We start from the raw sequence: 23,474 nt of genomic DNA on the forward strand, positions 1-23,474 counted from the left end.
TTAACACAGAGCTATGGGAAAGAATTCACATCTTGCAGCACCAGAAGAACAGGAGACAAAAACGTATATCGAGATCTGGATCATACAGAAATAAAACATAAGCAAAATTACAGACAATGGTCGGGAGAAGGGCGGATTACCTCTTAAAATTAAGGTTGAAAGGACTTGGGAAGAGAGAGCTGCATATGGTAGGTTCCCCACCTTTTCAAAGCGTGTGAGGAAGCGAATGCCCTGTGGCGTCTCCCACACGCTGGCGAAGTTCTCCTCGATCAGGCTGCCAATGCTTTCTTTCAGTCTGTCAGTCTTCTGCAGAAATATGTCGAAGTCCGCATCGAACTCCAGGTTACGCTGGTCCAGGTAGTCGTATGTCTTGGTGGTGATGCCAGCTTTGGCTTCTTGGAATGTATGAATCGCTTCTTCCAAGGCTACAATGAAGGAAGAACCATGCCATAGTACAAACATAAATGTATAACTAAAATTCGGCTTATTCTACGTAACATGCTGCTGCAGATCATCTGTCAGAGTCAGGCAACTGGAGCCAATGAGAGCACGGTGTTGGCTCTGTCACGTGGTCAGAGGTGGATTCATACATTTGACTGCAGTACAATAACATTATGAGTTGAACACAGCGAGATCCTTTGTTCCAAATATTGAAAAACTCGTTGAAATGAACATACTTAAAAAAATATCGTAATCATGTTTCATAGATTGTCCTAGTTAATTTGAAAATGACCGATTTAAAATAATTAATGAGAGAATAAGTATTTCTTCCACTAGAAATTGAGAATTCTTTTAGTGGTTTTATTTTAAATAAATGCAGACAACTGTATAGATTGTTGTAAATATTTAGGATGTAGCAGATATTCAGCTGTATTTTTAGGATAAGTGAGATTTGTTTACATTTAAAAAAGGTACACAAGTTTTGTGCGCACCATTAGTTACTATTTTGAGAATTGTCGTTATTTCGTCAACTGTCCGAAGACAGGTTTGAACCTCATAAGTGACACCAATAAGGTATCATTAATGAGTCAACTAAACCAGGAGATAATGGGGTAGGGTGACCAGTTCCTTTCCCCCCCTCTATTGCATAGTATAGTCTGTAGTAGTATATATTTATAATGTGGTAGAGATAAGGCCATCAGGTCTCCTCTTCCCCTCTACCAGGGGATATGACTACAATATTAAGAATAGAATTACAATTAATATTAAATTTACAGTTACAATAAAAATCGAAGTACTAAAAGATTACCTGATTAATAAAAGCTAGACAATTTATTATAGAAGTTAAGAACAAGGAAAGATTTTTTTACTGAAGTACAAATTAAACCTAGGATAACAAAACTATATAATGATGAAATTATTGGATATTGAAATATTTTATGTCTGAATGGTCTCAATTACTGACTAGGTGTCCAGTAAGTTTGGATTTCAATTCAATTTTATTTCGACAGTCCCTGATGCTAGCGGGTAGCGAATTCCAAAGTCTTGGCAGGGCTATTGTGAAAGAGGATGAGTATGAGGAGGTGCGATGGGATGGTATTGTTAGTATTGTTTCATGGCGAGAGCGTGTGTTCAGATTATGGTGGGAAGAAAGGTAAGTGAAGTGAGATGGCAGGTACAAAGGAATAGAAGAGTTCAATATTTTGAAGAGAAGGAGAAATTAATGTAATTTTCTTTTCTTATCTAGTTTAACCCAACCTATTGCTCCCAGGGATGGGGTGATATGATCATATTTGCGAACATTACTTACAAAACATACACACAAATCATGAGCACGTTGAAGTTTCGTTTTGTTGTCGCTGGAGAGGTCAGTCAGTAAAATGTCGGCATAGTCAAAATAGAGCAATACAAATGTCTGCATAAGGGACTTTTTTAAACCAGAGGGAAGAAGAACATTTATCATTTTTAGTACATGGACAATAGAATGTACTTTTCTGCAAGTTTCTGTGATTTGCATGTCCCAGTTGAGATTATTATCCATGTGAATGTCAAGATTTTTTACTGAAGAACTAAAAGGAATATGGATTGTATTTACTTTAACGGAGGAAATGTCGAGTTGCATACATCGCCGACTAGCTACATATTACACTAACCAGACTTCAGATGTAAAGAAACAATTGTTCTTCCTCTGGCACATCAAGTGAGATGTTAGGCTTATTTTCTCGAGTATGAAAGTTCTAATTATTTGAAATATGTTTATTTCAATCCCATTTAATTAACTGTTCTGAGTGTGAATATGATTGCTACTACATCCTTGCACGATAGATATCTGTAGTTTGTAATCCGCCTCTACACTGAAGAGCTGGCAGTAGTAATTCGTGGGCAACAGCCGCTCTCCACGGCTCCTTGGAGCGTTCAGTTGCCCGGTCCTCAGCTATTTTCATACCATCATGCACCGTTCTGCAAACATTTACAGTGTTTTCTTTTAATATACCGGTAACTCTTGTAACTGTTTCTGGTGGCCTACCCATTCACGAGGCACAGGTTAGGAAACGTATAAGCTACTTCAGAAATGCCATTCTGGCAAGTCACATCCAAATCCAATTCAACTTTAGTCTAGTCAGTGACGTATAAGAATCATCACTGCTCCTCAAAGAAACTTGGGAAATATTTTATCATGTCTTTTGTGAGCTTATAGGGACGCGAGTCCATAGTTGATGCAACCATCTGGTCACTTCTGCTACAAATTTAACGTGGCTAACATCCACACCTGTGGAGTAACGGTTAGCACGTCTAGCTGCGAAACCAGGTGGCCCGGGTTCGATTCCCGGTCAGGGGCAAGTTACCTGGTCGAGGTTTTTTCCGGGGTTTTCCCTCAACCCAATATGAGCAAATGTTGGGTAACTTCCGGTGCTGGACCCCGGACTCATGTCACCAGCATTATCACCTTCATCTCATTCAGACGCTAAATAACATTAGATGTTGATAAAGCGTCGTAAAATAACCTACTAAAAAACACGGCTAACCTAAGGAACATAATATCTGTTGTACCTAATCGTATTTTAACTTACCTTCTCCAAGAAGAAGGCCTGAAAAATAAAATAAATTGCACACATTAATTTTAAATCAGTAACTTCTAGTCAACTACTACTAGTCAGTCACAATGAATTAGTAAAGTTATGCAGGGTCATTAAACATGGAATGAGACCATTTACTTCAGAACTGCTCATACGCATGAAAGCTGGCGGAACAGGTCAAGTGATGGCATTACTTACATGGAAAAAACTAAAAATCATCTTTTTTGTTAAAACTCCTCAATTTTCAGTCACAACTCACTAACCTTCCATCCTGCGGGCGAACAGGTTGTTGTAGTCGTCGACCAGGTTGAACATCGTGATGATCTTGCTCAGTCGGTCGCAGAAGGTGTCGAACTTGCCGAAGACGTAGTTCTCGGAGAAGCCGAAGGAGGTCTGTCCCGGCAGGAAGGGCTGGCCCTTGACCAGCGTGTAGGTGCTGCGGTACGTATGGTTCAGCTTGATGCAGTGCTGCAGCTTGGTGCGCACCTCCGCGCGGTCCTGCGACCAGATCGTCTCCTTGCCTCGGCACGTGATGTACAGCTTGCAGGTCTCTATCATCTGGTTCGTGATCTGGGCACATTACGTCATTTCAGTACTTGATGTATCAGTACATTCTGAAACTCACAGCATTCACTCTTCACCTTCACAGTAACTGCTGACTTCATTCTACTTTTACGAACTGTAAGGAGGAAGCATTGTGATACTATTCAGAGGCTTTTTCAAAATCATATCGAAAAGGCGTTTTGGGCATGTGTACAGTAATTTCTCATAAATTAAATGATAACCTTTTTCATATTCAGCATGCAAGACTCAATTTATTCGGGAATGCTAGCAAATGAAATATCATTTTTGGTAAAATATTAATAAGGTACTGGGGGTATTAAGGCCCACTACCTAGTTTCGCCATTAGTTATAACCTTTTGCAAAAAAGAACAACGGCTCTTAAGACCTATTTCTTCAGCAGCTGTTCTTCAGGAAGAATTAGGTCCTAAGAGCTGTTGTTCTTCAGGAAGAACTTGGTCCTAAGAGCTGCCGTTCTTCAGGAAGAACTAGGTCCTAAGAGCTGCCGTTTTTCAGGAACAACTAGGTCCTAAGAGCTGCTGTTCTTAAGGAAGAACTAGGTCCTAAGAGCTGCCGTTCTTCAGGAAGAACTAGGTCCTAAGAGCTGCCGTTTTTCAGGAACAACTAGGTCCTAAGAGCTGCTGTTCTTAAGGAAGAACTAGGTCCTAAGAGCTGCCGTTCTTCAGGAAGAAGTAGGTCCTAAGAGCTAGCGTTCTTCAGGAAGAACTAGGTCCTAGGAGCTGCTGTTCTTCAGGAAGAACTAGGTCCTAAGAGTTGCTGTTCTTCAGGAAGAACTAGGTCCTAAGATCTGCTGTTCTTCAGGAAGAACTAGGTCCTAAGAGCTGCCGTTCTTCAGGAAGGACTAGGTCCTAAGAGCTGCTGTTGTTCAGGAAGAACTAGGTCCTAAGAGCTGCTGTTCTTCAGGAAGAACTAGGTCCTAATAGCTGCCGTTCTTCAGGAAGAACTAGGTCCTAAGAGCTGCCGTTCTTCAGGAAGAACTAGGTACTAAGAGCTGCCGTTCTTTAGGAAGAACTAGGTCCTAAGAGCTGTCGTTCTTCAGGAAGAATTAGGTCCTAAGAGCTGCCGTTCTTCAGGAAGAACTAGGTCCTAAGAGCTGCCGTTCTTCAGGAAGAACTAGGTCCTAAGAGCTGCCGTTCTTCAGGAAGAACTAGGTCCTAAGAACTGCCGTTCTTCAGGAAGAAGTAAGTCCTAAGAGCTGCCGTTCTTCAGGAAGAACTAGGTCCTAAGAGCTGCCGTTCTTAAGGAAGAACTAGGTCCTAAGAGCTGTCATTCTTCAGGAAGAACTAAGCCCTAAGAGCTGCCGTGCTTAAGGAAGAACTAGGCCCTAAGAGCTGCCGTTCTTAAGGAAGAACTAGGTCCTAAGAGCTGCCGTTCTTCAGGGAGAACTAGGTCCTAAGATCTGCCGTTCTTCAGGAAGAACTAGGTCCTAAGAGCTGCCGTTCTTCAGGAAGAACTAGGTCCTAAGAGCTGCTGTTCTTCAGGAAGAATTAGGTCCTAAGAGCTAGTGTTCTTCAGGAAGAATTAGGTCTGAAGAGCTGCTGTTCTTCAGGAAGAATTAGATCTTAAGAGCTGTTGCTCTCTTTTGCAAAAGTGTATAACTAATGGCAAAGCTAGGTAGTGGGCCTTATAACATGCTGGACCTTAATACCCCCCGGTACCTTAGGTCTTTATCTGGCATTCAAAATACAAAATGGCGATGAACTTGAAATTAGGGTTGCCAACCCTCCCGTATTTCCCGGGATCTCCCGTATTTGCCCCTAATTTTCGACAGTCTCCCGGCTCCCGTATTTTTCTTCTCTTCGAGTATTTTTCTCCCTTATTTATGCATAATATAAAAATCATTATTTTAAACATTTAATTTTGCCGTGAATGATTGTTTATATGGTGAATTTTGTTGTTCAAGAGATGCACTGAAATGTGCAGTCTTTATAGAAAGTAATGCTTGCCAAGTATGGGTTTTATAATCAAACCATGTTAATGTTATAAATTTGGAAAAGCTGGCTAGTTTCGTTCTAAGCATACAAAGTAGTAATGCTCATAAAAAGAGGGTGTGTCATCTCATGAACAATACTTGGACAGATGTTCGAAACAGAAGCACGACACATCTAATCAAATCAGAGCAGAAAAATGCAGTCGACTTAAACTATTACACGAGACAATATCTGTCTCAAAATACTATTAATTTAAGCCTAGCTGCCGAAGTTTAGAATAAAGTTGTTTTTAGTAACTGAAGCAAATAATATGTCTATTTTCTATGTGAAATTTTGTCAATTTCTTAATTTCCCGTATTTTCTTCAAAAAAAGTTGTCAACCGTACTTGAAATATATCCTAACAGTTATTTTAAATTTTTGTTTTTCCATAGATAAAGAAATAAATTAAATGCTTGGCAGAAATTATTTATTATGTGCAAAATTATTTCTAATTTTGGTTGTGAATATTCCAAGTCCAAACAGTCAAGAGTATCTCAAATGAACAGTATAGGGGAAAAAAGATCAGAAACCACCAAAAGTGGAAACGAGTTATTGTTATTACTACCAATTAAAAAAGAAGACTAGCTTCCAATGAACACACAGTTTAAATTTGAGCGTTACATGAAAGAATGATCAGGGTAGAAATTTCAATTTTCTCTCCAGAAACATTTTCTTTATGTGACTCAGGTCTTTTTTCCCTGTAGCCTTCAAATCTCAATGCACTTCGGACAGCTGTAGGATTACAACTACTTTTCATAATTTCGTGATGATCCGAAGCAAAGTGTAGTCTCGTAAAAGAAGGATTACACTGTTTCTATATCAAGAAATGGATCCGGAATACCTCAAAATCTGTGCTTCAGTGGCTGATCATGATAATATCTATGAAAAATATTGGAGTGCAAGAGGTCAAATGACTTTATTGTCAAACGCCTGGCATTAGAAAACAACAACAACAACTCTGTTTCTTATCATTACCATAAAGTAATATTGCTAGTTCGTATACATTTAATCACGCCCTCATACATGTCTGATATCTGATATTTTTGAATACTTAACTGTGGTCCAAAGTCACTATTCAAGCTACAGTACCTTAGACAGACAGACAGACAGACAGACAGATTCGTTTTTAATGCAAAAATAAAAGGTACAGTTGGTACAATATCCACAGATCCGTTTTACTTTCATGGAATAAAATAAAGCGAATAGTGTGGTATAAAATTCAGCAGATCCAGAAGTAAATTCGGACACTTCCTTCACAGGCCATACCTTGACCATGAGTGAAGACGTTCTCTCAGACGTGTTGTAGAACTGAGACACGCTGTGGATGAGTCTGACCGTCTGCAGCAGGCTCATGATGGAGTCCTTCATGCGAACCTGACAACACACAGTTCAAAATACAGTTAACACCGCAACCTTTAGCAACACCTATTTAAGTCTTCCCAATCTTCATTCCCATTGTCTGGTAAGTTAGAATTTGTTTCGGTAATCTTGAACGTTCCATTCTATTAATGTAGGCCTATTCAATGCGTTTTGTTCTTTAATTCTGAACATGTTCTAACATGGCAGTAACATTAAAATTGTTTAACATCTCTACACATTCTTCTCTATCCCGTTACGTACATACTGCAGTTTTCATCATGAAATGTATTTCTGCAGTTTCAATTATTTTTATATGTTGCTATTTGAGAGTCCATGCTTCACTTCTAAATAAAAGGAGTGCCTTGGCTTATACATTGTATTGATTATTAATAAGAAAAATTCGCTCCGGCACCGGGGATCGAACCCGGGTCCCCAGTTCTATGCACCATAACCAATGGTAACCATAACAGATAATTCTGTAGGACCAAAAATTAACCTTTACGTAGATTATCCTAGTGTTTTTTTTAAACCGTTGTAGATTTAAAGATATCATTTATGGAACCTGTTACTTTTATAAATTTTATATTTCTACATCTTTTCCATCTCCTCAAAGCCATCGAGCATGAGTACCAACCACTTACAGACGAAACGACCTTAAAGTAGTAGTCGGTAGTGGTGGAGTGGTTGTTATTATTACTTACTTACTTACTTACAAATGGCTTTTAAGGAACCCGAAGGTTCATTGCCGCCCTCACATAAGCCTGCCAGCGGTCCCTATCCTGAGCAAGATTAATCCAGTCTCTATCATCATACCCCACCTCCCTCAAATCCATTTTAATATTATCCTCCCATCTACGTCTCGGCCTCCCTAAAGGTCTTTTTCCCTCCGGTCTCCCAACTAACACTCTATATGCATTTCTGGATTCGCCCATACGTGCTACATGCCCTGCCTATCTCAAACGTCTGGATTTAATGTTCCTAATTATGTCAGGTGAAGAATACAATGCGTGCAGTTCTGTGTTGTGTAACTTTCTCCATTCTCCTGTAACTTCATCCCGCTTAGCCCCAAATATTTTCCTAAGCACCTTATTCTCAAACACCCTGAACCTATGTTCCTCTCTCAGAGTGAGAGTCCAAGTTTCACAACCATACAGAAGAACCGGTAATATAACTGTTTTATTATTATTATTATTATTATTATTATTATTATTATTATTATAATCGCTTGAAACGCAAAAGAAATGATGATACATGCAAAAACAACTCCAATTACAACCAGTGTCAGTTTATAAACAAGTACAGCTGGAGTGGAAAAACCATGTCCAACGAATGAATCATAGTAGGCTCCCAAAGCCATGCTTCAACACCGTCCCCAGGGTTAAAAAAAAAAGATGGACCAAGAATGACCTACTGAGACATTAATAGGCCTTGGTCCTTATACTTGTTTGGATGATGATGATGAGCATATGCTAGTGATTATTATTATCATCAATTCATCCACATCAAAAGGAAGCATTATTTCCATGAACCAACCTAGAGCTCAAGGTTCCTAGGCGTGTAGTTCCTTAGTTACAGTATCTATCCACAAAAATATTTACTGGTAATTCTAAGTAACTAATACAAATTCCTTATATTTCACACTAGACATTTTCTTGCTTAGTTCCAGTAAGGTGTTATTTGAAATTGTGTGATCCCGTAATCCAGGTAGTTTGTAGTGAGTGACATTTTCCCAATTGAGTCAATTAACAAGTGACACATTTATCCATAATTCAGCAGTTGAAAATCTTCGCAAAAGACGAGAGACTGCAACAAAGCAGAAGGATGATAAAAAGGCCAGACACATTTACCACAGCAACGGCAGTTCTTGATTCAGGGGCAGTATTCACTTCTGTGTCGCAATCTACGACATGGGACTCCCAGTTTATTCCCTTCTTAAGAAGCCATACTCATACCCGCATACGATCCGTATGTCTCAATGTCGTCTATCATCTGATATCTTCATATGCACCTAACTTTTCTCCCGTTCACCATTCCTTCCAGTGCATTCTTCAGCAGGCAGTTTCTTCTTAGTCAGTGACCCAAGCAGTTTCTCTTCACTTCGTCGTAATGTCCAAATTTGTGCCTCCTACAATGTCACACTCCAGACAAAGCACTTCACTGGTCTCTTCCTTAGTTCTTTCTTCAAAGGTCCGCAGAAGATGCTCCTTTTTCAATTGCTATCCTCCTTTTGACTTCCTGGCAGCAGTTCATGTTACTGCTTATAGTACACCCCAAGTATTTGAAGCTGTCCACTTGCTCTACTGCCTCATTTAGAATTCGCACAGTCACCTTTTTCATTTTTCTTCCTATGACCATGATCTTCGTCTTGTTTGCATTTATCTTCATCCCATACTGCTCACAGCTGTCATGTAGCTCCAGTAGCATATCCCTTAGTATCATCTCCTTTTCTGCTAACAACGCCATATCATCAGCAAATCTTATACACTTCATTCTTCTTCTTCCTACTATCACTCCTCCCATGCTCTGAAAACAATTCTTTACTAAATCCTCCAAGCAGATGATGAAGGGCATCCTTAACGTACTTCCCTCTGACATTGCTTCTCCTATCTTCACTTTGACTCGTTGTTTTATTACACAAATTACTTAATATGATCCTCCCTTGCAACCCACACCGATTTCTTCAAGATCCCCACAAGTTTATTCTGACGGACTTACTGGGTCATGCAGATACAGTGAGTGGCAGCACTTCTCCATGGACTGTATGAACTTGGCGTTGTCCCGTGCTTCGTTGTAGCAGAACGTGATCTTGCGGTCCGTGTCCCGCCACTGCTTGATCAGCTTGGAGCGCGCCACCTGCAGGGTCATCAGCGTCATCCTCACCTGCGAACACAGCAGCTCTCTCTATTCCAACAGGTGTGGCGAGTTATTCTTAGGCCCAATTGTATAAAATTCCTTGACTAAAGATCAACTTTGATCGAAGATCGAAAACTAAACTGAGTTCACACACTTCTTCTATTGTATAAAACTTTTCTGCGATCAAATTACCTTGGTTCAAATGCAATCTAAGTTCACGCGAAAAGGATTTGGCAACATCGCATAAACAGGTGAAATACGTGATGCGCGGACCATGTTATACAGGTTTGTTCAGTGTTGCCAATCTAGCGATTTTAACTCTTTTTCAACAACAATTTCTTTTAACTTTTATATCGCTTAAATAGGGATTTAGTGACCTTTTTAGCACCCCATAGTGAAAAAATTTAATCTTTCTTTGTTGATAATGAGAAATCTAGCGACTTTACAACTACTTTTTGGCGACTTTCCGTATTACACTCTGTTGGAGACACTGGTTTTTTTTGCAATGTAAATAATGGCGGACAATAAGAAGAAGGTTGACTGTTCTCCAAGTTGTTATCATGTTATGGTGTTTGATACTGCTAAACATAATAAAGCTTTATAAAACGACAATTTTCGTTTAGTAATACAGTTAATTAAACATTTATGAATGTACCTATCATATCCTTTAATAATTAATGGTTGTTATAAACATAATATAATTATAGGTTATGTTATTTTATACTGCTAAACACGATAGAGCCTTATAAAATATAAGAATGTTTGTGTATTAAGGCAAGAAATTGAAAGAAATATATATAAATGTACCTAACATATCTATTAATATTAATAATAATGGATATTTTATTTGCACAATCTGTCACTCGTATATTTCAAACAGAAAAGAAATAACTGAACTTGGATCATCTAACTTTATCGGAGAAATTTCTTCAGTCAAAGTTGACTTTAGTTTGAGACAAATTAATCTCAGATTAGACTTTATACAGCACAAAATTCCAAGTTCAGCTGAAACAAGGATCAATTTAACCTCTGATCTAAGATTAAATGGTTTATACAATCGGGCCTTACTGTCTCTACAACAAGCAATGTACCTAACAGCACACTAAAGAATCTACAAATTTTCCAAAACCAGAAAATGAGAACTTGGTCTCGATAAATTGCTTATTGTTAATGAACTAGGTTCAAAGTTAGCTTAGCTGACTAGTTTCGACCTGGGGCCATCTTCAGAACTAGTCAACTTTAAACCTAGTTCATTAATACGACAAAGTACACTCCTCAGTGATATAGAGGTAATCAAGTTGTATAAAACCTCACTTCGTGGTCCTGCAGGTGAGTAACAATCTGCGAGAACTGGGCTCCCCGTCTCTTCCAGTACTCCAGCTCGTCCTGGGGGCCACTCGAGTCGTTCTCCTTGCGGAGCTGCTGGCTCTCCATCAGAACCTGCGCATTACATCAGTCTGCAGTCTGTGTGTACAGGCACCACAACATCGTGATTCAAAATAAATAAGTAAATAACTGAATGAATGAATAAATAAATAAATAAATAAACAATTAAATATAAATAAATAAATGAATGAATGAATGAATAAATAAATAAATAACTAACTAAATAAATACACTATAAAAAGGATTCATAATTAACCAGCTATGAAGGACAGGTCTGAATCTTTGAAAGGTTATATGGTTGGCCATCTGGGATAATTTATTACACAGGGTCTAGCAATTAACGTTTCCCATTTTAAGTTGGTAATTATGCATGCATCATTTAAGGGGGGAGATTTTGATCATTGAGATTGGGTCTAGCATGGCCTTGGATTTAGTTAATCATGGAACGTTGGCCTTTGCAGCAGCATTTTCAAGCAAGTCAATTGTGGCTGTAAAGCGCGAGTTCCGGCGGATATTTGGCGATAATCGGCAATGTGGAATTGCACCGTCACGAAAAATAATCAGTCGGTGAGTGATCCAGTGCCGTGAAATCGGATCTGTTCAAAACAAACCTCCTGTTCGTACGAAAACAGCGCGAAACACCTGAAAATATTGAACGTGTGACTTCTCTCTAGGTTAGGTGACAATCAATGGCCCTCCGTATCTCCAGACCTCACCACAGCAGACTTCTTTTTGTGGGGGTACCTGAAGGATAAGGTCTACGCTCGTAGACTACCTGATATCAACAGTTTCGTGAGAACCCGCAGGTTCATTGCCGCCCTCACATAAGCCCGCCATTGGTCCCTATCCTGAGCAAGATTAATCCAGTCTCTATCATCATATCCCACCTCCCTCAAATCTATTTTAATATTATCCTCCCATCTACGTCTCGGCCCGTGACCAACACTGTTATTTATTTCCTTAACCAATTTAATAAATTACCAGGTTTAAGACTACTATCACGTTTACTAGTGGAAGCATTTCTAGTTGAATTAATTATATCTGGCAGTCTTATATTTAATAATAATGCATTCATTCATAGTGTTCTACCTTTGGGCAGGTCTTTCACTGCAAATCCAGCTTCCTCCAATCTTTCCAATTTTCTGTCTTCCTCTTAATCTCTGCATATGATCCATATATCTTAATGTCGTCTATCATCGTCTTGGCTCTTTACAATTGATATCATAATATAATGACCATGTAAAATAAAATAATATTATATAATTCACTAGCACAATTTTGAGTAATTTCTGTTCATTTGTATACCAACTGGACGGACGATTATACTTTTTAATTTCCTTATTAGTATCCTGCATAAAAATGTTCAATGGTCTTTATAAGAACTACAGTCATTAGCAGATCTAACCAATCAACAATATTAACACAAGCTATAAACTTATTTAATTTAACTTAATTAAAAGTGTGTCATATCGTAAAGTTTCATTGCTGGCAATATGAATAACAGTATTGTCATCGGATAATGAACATCAGTAGTGATGCGAAGCGACGTAAATTAGTGATCACATTATCCAAACAGGAAATCCTTCCTGTGGTGTTTTATCTACACAATAGAAATTAACAGACTTTAAAAGATACGTTTGGAGTGTAAGTGTTGTAGTTGATTTGACATTAATACCAATATTAAATTCTCCACAAAGACAACAGGTAAGATATAAAAAATCAAAACAATGAGTGACTGTTCAGTGAGATTTAAAAACATGTTAAAATCGCCGTCAAGCCAACGATAAGTAAGTAAACAAGTACTGGTAAGCAAGTATATAAATAATAATAACACGGCAACGGGATGTTCCTATAAAATATAGCACATGAATAACAGTCCTTCATTTATTCTTGTGCTCACCTCCTGCACCTTCTTCATCCAGGCCTTGATGCGCTCCTCCAGGCGCACGACCTCCTCCGGCTGCTTTATGAGCTCTCGCACATCGTCCATGCGGCGCACGGCCACCATCAGGCCCAGCTTGTCGTCAAACAGGTTAGGCTTCCCGCACACTTCTTCACACACTGCAAGAGAATGTGGGCAATGTTATCATAATCATCACTCACTATAAATTACGTAGTAGTAAAGGCATAACACACATGGTCGGTATTTTAACCCAATCTTCACGATTGTAATATTCAGACTGCACCGTAAGTAATGCCGTTAATTTCAGGGACATACGAGGGGGATCCAGGAAATAACGACCGTTCGCGCATACCCGCCGCGCAGCTGACTCCCCTTCCTTGTTTGAAGGTCAACTGGCTTCCTTAACATGTGTTCTCATAATGTTGTGAATACTGGTTGCAACAAGTCGCCATTGTGCATTTTGTGTTACTTCAAAATGAACGACGTGATTGATAATCCCGCCGACTGTGAGGTGAGGAGTGTGATTCGATTTTTGAATGCCCGACATTTGAAACCTGCAGAAATTTACCGGCAATTGAAAGAAGTGTATGGTGATACTGTAATGAATGAAAGAAATGTGAGAAAATGGTGCGAAATGTTCAACAATGGGCGAACAAATGTCCACGATGAAAGTCGACCCGGACGCCCATCACTCATCACAGAAGATCTGAAGACTAAAGTGAAGGACAGAATCTTGCAAGACAGGCGCACATCACTCGACGAATTGCATATTGCCTTTCCTGACATTTCTCGTTCTTTGCTTGGTGAAATTGTGTCGCAACGTCTTGGCTACCACAAAATCTGTGCCCGCCCGCACACTGCTGCTTCAACTCGAGAATTGCTGGGTCAATTCGGTTGGGAAATCTTTGATCATCCGCCCTATAGTCCAGACCTTGCTCCTAGCGATTTTCACCTTTTCACTAAGCTGAAAGACTTCCTGGGTGGTACGCGTTTTGGAAGTGATGAAGAGTTGAAGAAGACAGTGAACACCTGGCTTGATGAACTGGCGGCAGAGGAGTATAACACGGGAATTCTAAAGCTAGTGAACAGATACGACAAATGTTTAAATGTAGGTGGTGATTATGTAGAGAAGTAAAGGAAGCTTCAGTTATGTAACAGACTTTGTTTTTTCAAATAAATATATATATTTTTTAATTATTACAACAAAACGGTCGTTATTTCCTGGATCCCCCTCGTATTGTTTGAAATATTTCAAACAAGAAGGTTCAATAAAATGTTGTTCGAGATGAAAACTATTTGTGTGGAACATTTCATAGCGCATTTTGGGAAAGCCATTGATTTAATGGCCAATATGCTCAGTCAATTTAAGAGAGCAGTGTATTATGATAATAAATGATTGAAAGAACTTCAGTTTTGTCCTTTTGTCCTTTAAATGTGTAGAATTTGAAAAAATGTAACTTTTCGTTATGTAAAATATTTTTAAAATGTTACATTTGTTCGGATCAAATTTCTACACAATTAAAGGACTAAACTAAAATTCTTTATGCTGGACCATGCCGAAACGTAGTAATTATACACCTGGTAGCAGCCCTTTAATGGACCTCATTAAAGTATACCTATTCATTAAAGTTCAGGTGTTCCGCCAATCAGAAAGCACCATATGAAAGCGCAAGTATCGATTTCACCAATTGCACAATAAATAACCTACATTTGAAATAAAGTCAGTTTTGTTACTATAATAATTAGTGTTAATTGTAAATGATATTCAAACAAATTCAATTTGTCATCTCGTTTTTCAATGTCTAATTCAATTTCAAGGTTATATCAAGATTAATGTTTCTTTTACTCTCTAGATTATATCAAGATCGTCGACATCTGTTTCTTGGAAAAAATCAATACTTTCGCGTCTGCGCAAATCTCTCAATTTACGAGGTAGGCTATTGCAGAAGGTCAGTTCCGCTCCTCACTTAGATAACAATAACATGAATACTTATGAATAATTTCAAGTTAGAAATATGGTCGAGCATAAAAAGTCGTATGGAACTTGCCTATAATGGTAATTAAGACGCTTGCGCTTGTTTCATAAACATACTCGCGTCTTAATTACTACCATTATAGGCTCGTTGCATAATGTACTACTCAATCATTTATTATCGTAATACACTGCTCTCTTAAACTGACTGAGCATATTCAGAATTAAATCAATGCCTTTCCCAAAGCAAGCTGTGAAATGGTTCCTATAAAACAATTCTTACCTCGAAAAGAAAGCAAAATAAAGACTGGCAGCAATAACATTACACAAAGATTCCTGCTGCTGACCTCTTAAGGCGCTGCAGAAGGAATGGAGGCCAGGCAGCAGTTGGTTCTTAACAGTGGGGCAGTTGCCGTCGTCGTCCTCTGCGTCGGGGGCCGGGTACGCCAGAGCCTCCATGAACACGTACTCCATGATGCGCTCCATGCTGGTCACCAGGCCAATCGTCTCGCCATCCACAACCCCGCAGAACAGATCCTGTAGGAGGAACCGCATTCAACACCAGCACGCTGCACTTCACATTCCGAGAGCCGCCGAGACCGATGTTGATGGTGCTTGTAACTTGCGAAGTTGTACCATTCTCATCTTGCAGTAACGACTAAGCTGCATTTCGCGATTTTTTTATTGTTCTAATATTTTTTTACTTCTAATCAGAAATTTTAACTGTGAAACATCACTAGTGGATGTTCATTTCAAAGTGTGTCATGACGTCACTGTTGATGAGTCAGCGATTTGAAGCGAGTTTCAGCTTTTGTGTCAGAGAAGTTGCCTATTAATCAAGGCGTTCAATCTGAACTTGAGAACGTGTACGGTATAACTTGAACGTCGTAGCAACAGATGGCGGTCTGTACGGTCTGTGTGCTACCATAACCTCTTTCGAACTGTGTTTTGCGCGGGCAAGTCGTACGCAGTGTATTTGTTATCATCCGTTGCGTACGGCAACATTCCACAATACAAATCAAATGCTCCGTGTCCATGTTGACCGTCGAAGTTAATGTCAACAAATACGTAAGTAATCGTCTTAACCCTCTCCCCATATCCCGACAGTAAGAAAAAACTCAACTCAGTACATGTTTCCAAACAGTTCACATTCCTGCCACTACCGGCATTACTGTACGTATCGGTAAGTACTCTTCTGAATGAACGCCGTACTTGGAAGGCAACTTCTCAGGCAGATAAGTAATACACCTCTGCGGAATTGTAGGGAGATTGAATTCTCTAGGCTCATCGACTAGCCACGTGACGGCATACAGCGAGCCATGACACACTTTGAACTGAACACCCAGTATACCTCTGTGTCTGTGTTACTACAAAAGGAAAATATAATTTCAACCATTTGCGAAGACATAAAAAAAATCACTGAATAACTTTATTATTTCTTTACTGTGTTAACTTTTGCTGACTACTTTCGAAGTGGTATCCTTCATTGTGCGAAACCTAATGAAGGTCCCGCACTGTTGTGGTGAGGTGTGTTCATATTGTGTCGCAAAGGGTGTTTAGTCTTTCTTATGATGTTGTCTATTACGTTGGGGTTGTGTCCATTTTCCTGTGCTACGTATTTCTTCTTTATAGACTTGTTGGCTCACAGAAATGTTTATGAGTCTGTGTATCATAGATCGAAATGCTGCGTGTTTGTGTTGTGTTGTGTGGGGTGGACTAAACGCAAACACGAAAAAGTAACACAAACACAAGAACAAAACAAATACATCACACTAACATACGAAAACAAAAACACATACAAGATTGCAACATCTTTCAAGAAACTAAAATACAACATTGCATACAGAACACAGAACATACTACAAAAACATCTTAACACACAGACAAAATACACAAATAAATAAAACTTAACAGATGTATACAAACTATCATGCAATAGTTCTACATTGGACAGACTGGAAGATCATTTCAAACACGTTACAAGGAATATATCATCAGGGTGCGAATTAAGATTTTTGATGAGGGGGGGATAGAATCCTAGATATAGAATACCATACATATAATTGTTATTATTCTCATTCGATACGGCTCAACGCTTGGTCGCACTGAGTTGCTTGTCTTGCATCTATTATAATAATTATCCATGAGCAGGCTTAAGATAAGATATTACTGATTGTTGTCAGCTTGCCGGTGATATAATACATCAATATTATTTTCTTTGCTTACTTTATAGTCTATTTTATAAGTATTTTATATTTTGTAAGCGAAGATAGAAGTTATCCCTGGCAGGGATGTTAATATGAATTTATGAGAGGGAGATAACTTCCCAACAGGGGGGAAATCCCCCATCCCCTCCGTTAATTCGGACAGCCATAACCAAATCACACAACAATTCCACCTACGCGGAACACATCACAACTACAGCAACATAGACACTGACATGAAAATACTACACATCCAGCCAGAAACTTAATACCCTAGAACAATATGAAATTTATAAACATACAAAAACACGCCCACATCACATCCTGAACTCTTAAGTGAATTTCAAAACACACACTCTTTTCGACACAATCATGAACACACTTCATCACAACAAGAAGCCAGGAGACAGCGCGGGACCTTCACTAGGCTTTGGATAATGAAGGATACCACTTCGAAACTAGTCAGCCAGGTAATTGCAAAAGAAATCACAGTGATTATAAAAGAGTGTATTGAACAATGAATAATAAAAATAAAATCGCTACAAAAATGATGTCAGAAGTGACACAATAGTACATTATGCAACGAGCCTATAATGGTAGTAATTAAGACGCGAGTATGTTTATGAAACGTGCGCAAGCGAGTTTCATAATTTTCATACGAGCGTCTTAATTACCATTATAGGCAAGTTTCATAAGACTTTTTATGCTCGACCATATTGATTTTTTCCGGCAATTGGTGAAATGAATTTGCGGGAATGTGCTTTGTGAAAGGCTGGAAGATGACGGTGAATCGATGTTAATTTGTGTGTTGTTTTTTTCGACTGAGTTTAATATTGTCTAATCTCGCGCTAGTTGTCTTTCGATTGCATATCCGAGAATAATCGATACTTGCGCTTTCATATTGCTACAATGGTATTTTCTGATTGGTGGAACACCTGAACTTTAATGAATTGGTGTACTTTAATGAGGTCCATTAAAGGGCTGCTACCAGGTGTATAATTACTACATTTCGGCATGGTCGAGCATAAAAGTTATTTCAGTTTCAATACACTGAACCTTGTGGAAGCCCTCTTCTGGCAGCTGCTTGCCGGTGTTGAGGCGGAACATGTAGATGCAGATCCCGGTCAAGGGGACCTGCCAGCCATCGGTCAGGAACAGCTTCTTCTTGGGGGGCGCAGTCTGTGGATTAGCCACCTTGGGTGCCGCGGCCTGCCCGCCACGGCTCGTACTGGGCTTCATCTACACAGACCAATCAGTCATTGTTACCTCCCCCACGGTCTCGTGGCAGCATTCATCTGAGATGCACACACCCTTGCAAGTGCAAAGCACTTTTTGTACAGTTACGAAGTGTTGAGTCTTTTGAATGTAGAAAGGAAGATTAAAGGCATACAAATTTCTCTTTTTCGAAAGTAGCTGCTCGAAATTTCTAATGTTACTGTGTGTTTGCTCCCCATAGAGGTTGATTATATGCGATTTGAGGCTTTCGCAGTGAATACGATCAGCCGCCTGGAGTAGCCAGACCCCTCTGGTCATACCATCTGCCCTGATGATGGATCTTATATGTAGTTCCGCAACGTTGAAAACGTTAAGTTCCAGTATAAAAGTCTAATTCTGATCACTAGCACCAGGATGTTCATGCATCTGCATTTGTTTTCCATCAGCTGCAATTAATTTCTCATTAATTGAAGTGTCGGCTGGAACAACATTATAAGTTACATTTGATAAAATTTACAGGAGCTGCAAAAATGTGTACACGTACAACGTTGTTCCAGGATAGCAAACTTTTGGGTGGACAAATTTCACGTACTGCATTGATGGACAGTTGCAAGCCAAGGAGTATAGCAAGGTAACATGACATACAACATTATTACACGGAAACACGGCGAATGAAAATTTTGTAACTTACAACGTTGTTCCAGACGACGCTTCAATTATCTTCACAAATCATTAATATTATTTTATAAGATTTATATTATTATGACATATTTTAAAACTGATTTTATGTTGCATAAAATTGTATAGTTTGGCTTTTAAAAATAAAATCATAAAATTTTTATCACTAATACAGTACTTTTACTGCATATTATAACAAGTGTGCTTGGACAGTCCTGGTGCTCGTGTGACTTTCAACTACGCAGTCAGTTATTCCCATTCGCGCATACAGCTACGCAGATGATTATTCGTGTGTAGCACAATTCGATGATGTTCGTGTAAAGGGAGATAAATAAGTTTTTAGATAAATGAAAATTAAACTTCGGATCATTACTGCAAATAATTTTCTACACAAAACATATGAAATACAAATACCTATTATTTTGTTTTTTGCACACCCACTTGTAGAATTTAACTTGTGTATCCACCTGTGGAACAAAACACAAAAAATGACTTCACCCCCTTAAGCCAAACACCATCGAATGTAGTGTTTTCCGTGTAGCTGAAAGGTTCTTACTCAATGCGTTCTGTTCCTTTCACCTGCTTTCAAGTTGTTCAAGTATGCCTAAAACAAAACCCAGTATGTTCTGCAGACTTAAAAAGCCTACAAACTGAATTTAGAGTGATATGATATGTTCGAATGCTATCGTTTAAGTTTGCCCTAGTATCGTTCTGCGATGTTGAGAGAAGCTTTGTAAGATAGAATCCATCTTCAGAGATAACAGTCGCTCTTTATGTATTGAAAACCTACACCACGTGATTATCGTTAACTGCACTCTAGACAGCAATTCGCCTGCTGTAACTTCTCAACGTAACGTCATTCTCATCTGGCTCGGCTTATATCAATAAATAAATAATTTTAATACTGCATATTCATTGGCATATTTTGAAGATTTTAATGGCATACTTGCATGCATATTTAACAGGTTTTAGGGCATAAATTTCCTGGCCCTATTTATCACATTTATTGTGAAAGTCTAAAAACGCATAAAATGCCTTATACATTAAAAAAAATTAACTTCTGGGTTTGCAAAATAATAATAATAATAATAATAATAATAATAATAATAAATTGTATATTAAGACAAATTCATTTGCAGATGATAAGCAAATGAAAATGACTGTCAAATCAGCGAAACAAAAACAGCGAGCCTACCGCAAACGTAAAGAAGGGAAGCCAGAAAAGCAGAAAAAAAATCACAATTTGTACACCATACATAGTCCTACATTTTATTTTATTAGGTTATTTTACGACGCTCTATCAACATCTAAGGTTATTTAGCGTCTGAATGAGATAAAGGTGATAATGCCGGTGAAATGAGTCCGGGGTCCAGCACCGAAAGTTACCCAGCATTTGCTCGTATTGGGTTGAGGGAAAACTCCGGGAAAAAACCTCAACCAGGTAACTTGCCCCGACCAGGATTTGAACCCGGGCCACCTGGTTTCACAGCCAGACGCGCTGACCGTTACTCCACAGGTGTGGACTCATAGCCCTACATACATGCATACATACATACATACATACGGGGCACTGTGATCCCATCATTTCCAACACATCTTTAAGACATAATTGTGTCTGTCTGGATGGTCTTCTGTGCCCGAGCCGAGGTTGCGGGTTCGATCCCGGCCCAGGTCGATGGTATTTAAGTGTCCTCAAATGCGACAGGCTCATGTCAATAGATTTACTGGCATATAAAAGAAGTTCTGTGGGACAAAATTCTGCTACACCGGCGACACTGATATAAGCTCGGCAGTTGCAAGCATCGTTAAATAAGCCATAATTTTGAAATTTTTAAAGACATATTGTACGTAAAAATTTGCGTTTTTTTGGGGACAGCAAATATTTCATAACAATTTTACCTTGTAAATTTTAGGTAACTTGCAAATTTTTAACTATAATAATAAATTTAGCTTCCCTTATGAAAAGGTTGCCAGATTTGACAAATAATTTGGAAACACATCTAAAAGGTGAAATGATATACATTTGAAATGGTTAGGGAATCGAATATACATAATGTCAGAAAAATTTACACCTAAGTAGCGTTTCTGCTCATTTACAGTTAAGAAAGGGGGAAAAAAATATCATCAGACTGTAGCAAACATTTCTAAAATCAATAATCAAGGTGTGCTTTACAAGTTTGGGCTAGAGTCGAACCTCAACAGGCGGGGGCGGCTCCGGCTCCTCCACCTCCTGGTAGAACCACAGCAGCTTGTTGCACATGTAGGGCAGGAACAGCTGGTTGATCTCGTCCAGCTGCAACACACGGGCACCTCTTTTGTGTAAGGCTGCAGATTATGTTCAGCATTTTCTGCTGCCATAGACCTACTGTTGATCAATGGAGCTGCATTTTCCAGAAGTGTAATGCATAGCTGTCACAATACTTGCAACGAAGGAAATCCTCATTTAACTTTGGAAGCAAGACATCAGCCTTACTACAGTTTTACTATTGGGGGGGGGGGAGGTAGGAATGACTGGGTCTTTGACTGCCGGCACTGAACACATCGAAATCTTCACAGAGGTCAGAGGACTGTTTTTCACATAACAGTTCAGTGGTTTTAAAAACAAATAACAGAAGACGTACAGTACCTACATATCTGAGCTCACCATATTGCCGTCGAAGATGTAGTCCATGAGCTCGCCCCGGGGGAGTCCCGTGGCGTCGATGAGGAGCTGGAAGGTGAACTCCAGGCGGGGGTCCATCTCCCCACGGCGAGCCTTCCGCTCGCACTCCTCCCTCCGTCTCTGCAATAGCAGCACGTCAGCATTTGCAGCTACTCAAAATGTTAAGGACGACAGCAATAGCAACCTACGACCCGTCCGAACAGGTACACGCATTACAGTAATATTTATTAAACTGGATGACTAAGAAGCCATGTATCACTTTGTCAGCTAACGCGTTTAATTACGTATTATGATGTGAGATGATGAGCTTATATAATGTTATGACTTGTGTCGACAATTAATTATACGCACTAAGAACGCCAAAATATGCAACATGTTACCGGAATGCAAAATAAAAAAGATAAACTTGCGAATTCTAAATGAGGTAGTAGAGCAAGTGGACAGCTTCAAATATTTGGGGCGTACTGCAGGGACATCATTTTATTTTTACTTCAATTTTTATTGCACCTGAGTTTTTGAATGTACTTCACTCCCACCCCTTCTACTAATGAAGTTCAACCGTCCTCCACACAGATCCAAGACCGCATATACAGTCATAGTAGCCTTACGGTCATAGCAAACAATATGTTCCAAAAATATGTTCGCGTGGTCCAGTGACGAAAGAGCTTTCAATATTGAATCATTTTCGCACAGGTACTGTCGTCCATTTGCCTACGTCGTATCCCGGTTTCCCCCACCTGCTTTTATTCGCCAGCTAGTGGCTGGGCTGTCTTAGCTCTTTTCTGAAAACATTAATTTCTGTTAGGAATTGGACGTCTACGTAATATTATACAACTGTTTAAAATAACTGAAATAAAAGGGCCTCGTTAAGTAATTAACTGTCACGTGATTTCCTCCCTTTCTACGAACCTACGACATAACCACTTGGACAGACAGTAGATAGCATGTCTGAGTAATTTTATCTTTTCCAATCGGGCAGAAGTGAAGATTGAATTTACAGTACGTAAGGTACTCTTTTATAGAGTATTATTTCAACTTGAGTTACTAGTAGGAAGGACGAAACTGGTAATTGGAATTAGGTACAATAGTCTATAGTGCGATAATATGCTCATTAGAACTGAAGCCTGTATCGAAATGAACGGCCACCATTTAAAAAAATGTGTTTAAATATCCATATTATGATTATTTTTCAATTTAACTTCATTCTCTATAGTGTACGCTAATGTGCTGAAGACAGTATAATATACACTGCATAATGAATACGTTCGCATGGACAGCTCAGTTCGTGAGTAAAAACACTCATTGTTAATACTGTGCTCTATTTTCATTAAAGAAAAACCTAATGAAAATGATCAAACTCAAAATCGCAATATTTCCTAGTTTACGTAAATGCATGAACTACTTTTCTTCCCTCCTATACCTAGTAAAGTGATTTGTTTGTATATTACGCCAGTATCATCGAACTCCAGTCGTGGAAGGAGGTAGCAAACGGTGTTGATCCAGAGGTAGAGCCAGGTTAATATTAAAAATGTTAGTAAAAATAAAATGATGTCCCTGTATAAGCAGTAACATGAGCTGCTGCCAGAAGTCAAAAGGAGAATAGCAATGGTCAAGGAAGCTTTTAATAGAAAAAGGAGCATCTTCTGCGGACCTCTGGAAAAAGAACTAAGGA

The 23,474-nt window shown here is 39.0% G+C and overlaps 1 protein-coding gene across 1 annotated transcript; it reads right to left on the reverse strand.

The window, feature by feature from the left end:
- Nucleotides 1-25: 25 nt before the first annotated feature.
- On the reverse strand, nt 26-21,912 carry LOC138708890 (dynein axonemal heavy chain 5-like). Its single transcript, XM_069839185.1, has 12 exons — nt 21,785-21,912; nt 21,335-21,433; nt 18,304-18,486; nt 15,391-15,580; nt 13,069-13,229; nt 11,092-11,222; nt 9,645-9,804; nt 6,837-6,944; nt 3,281-3,587; nt 3,012-3,029; nt 141-425; nt 26-75 (listed from the first exon to the last, which is right to left on the reverse strand). The coding sequence occupies exons 1-12, from the start codon at nt 21,878-21,880 to the stop codon at nt 26-28; spliced, it is 1,788 nt and encodes a 595-aa protein (XP_069695286.1). The 5' UTR covers nt 21,881-21,912.
- Between the last annotated feature and the right edge of the window lie 1,562 nt (nt 21,913-23,474).

Source organism: Periplaneta americana, chromosome 1, assembly GCF_040183065.1.
Source record: "Periplaneta americana isolate PAMFEO1 chromosome 1, P.americana_PAMFEO1_priV1, whole genome shotgun sequence".
Taxonomy (NCBI): Eukaryota; Metazoa; Arthropoda; class Insecta; order Blattodea; family Blattidae; genus Periplaneta; species Periplaneta americana.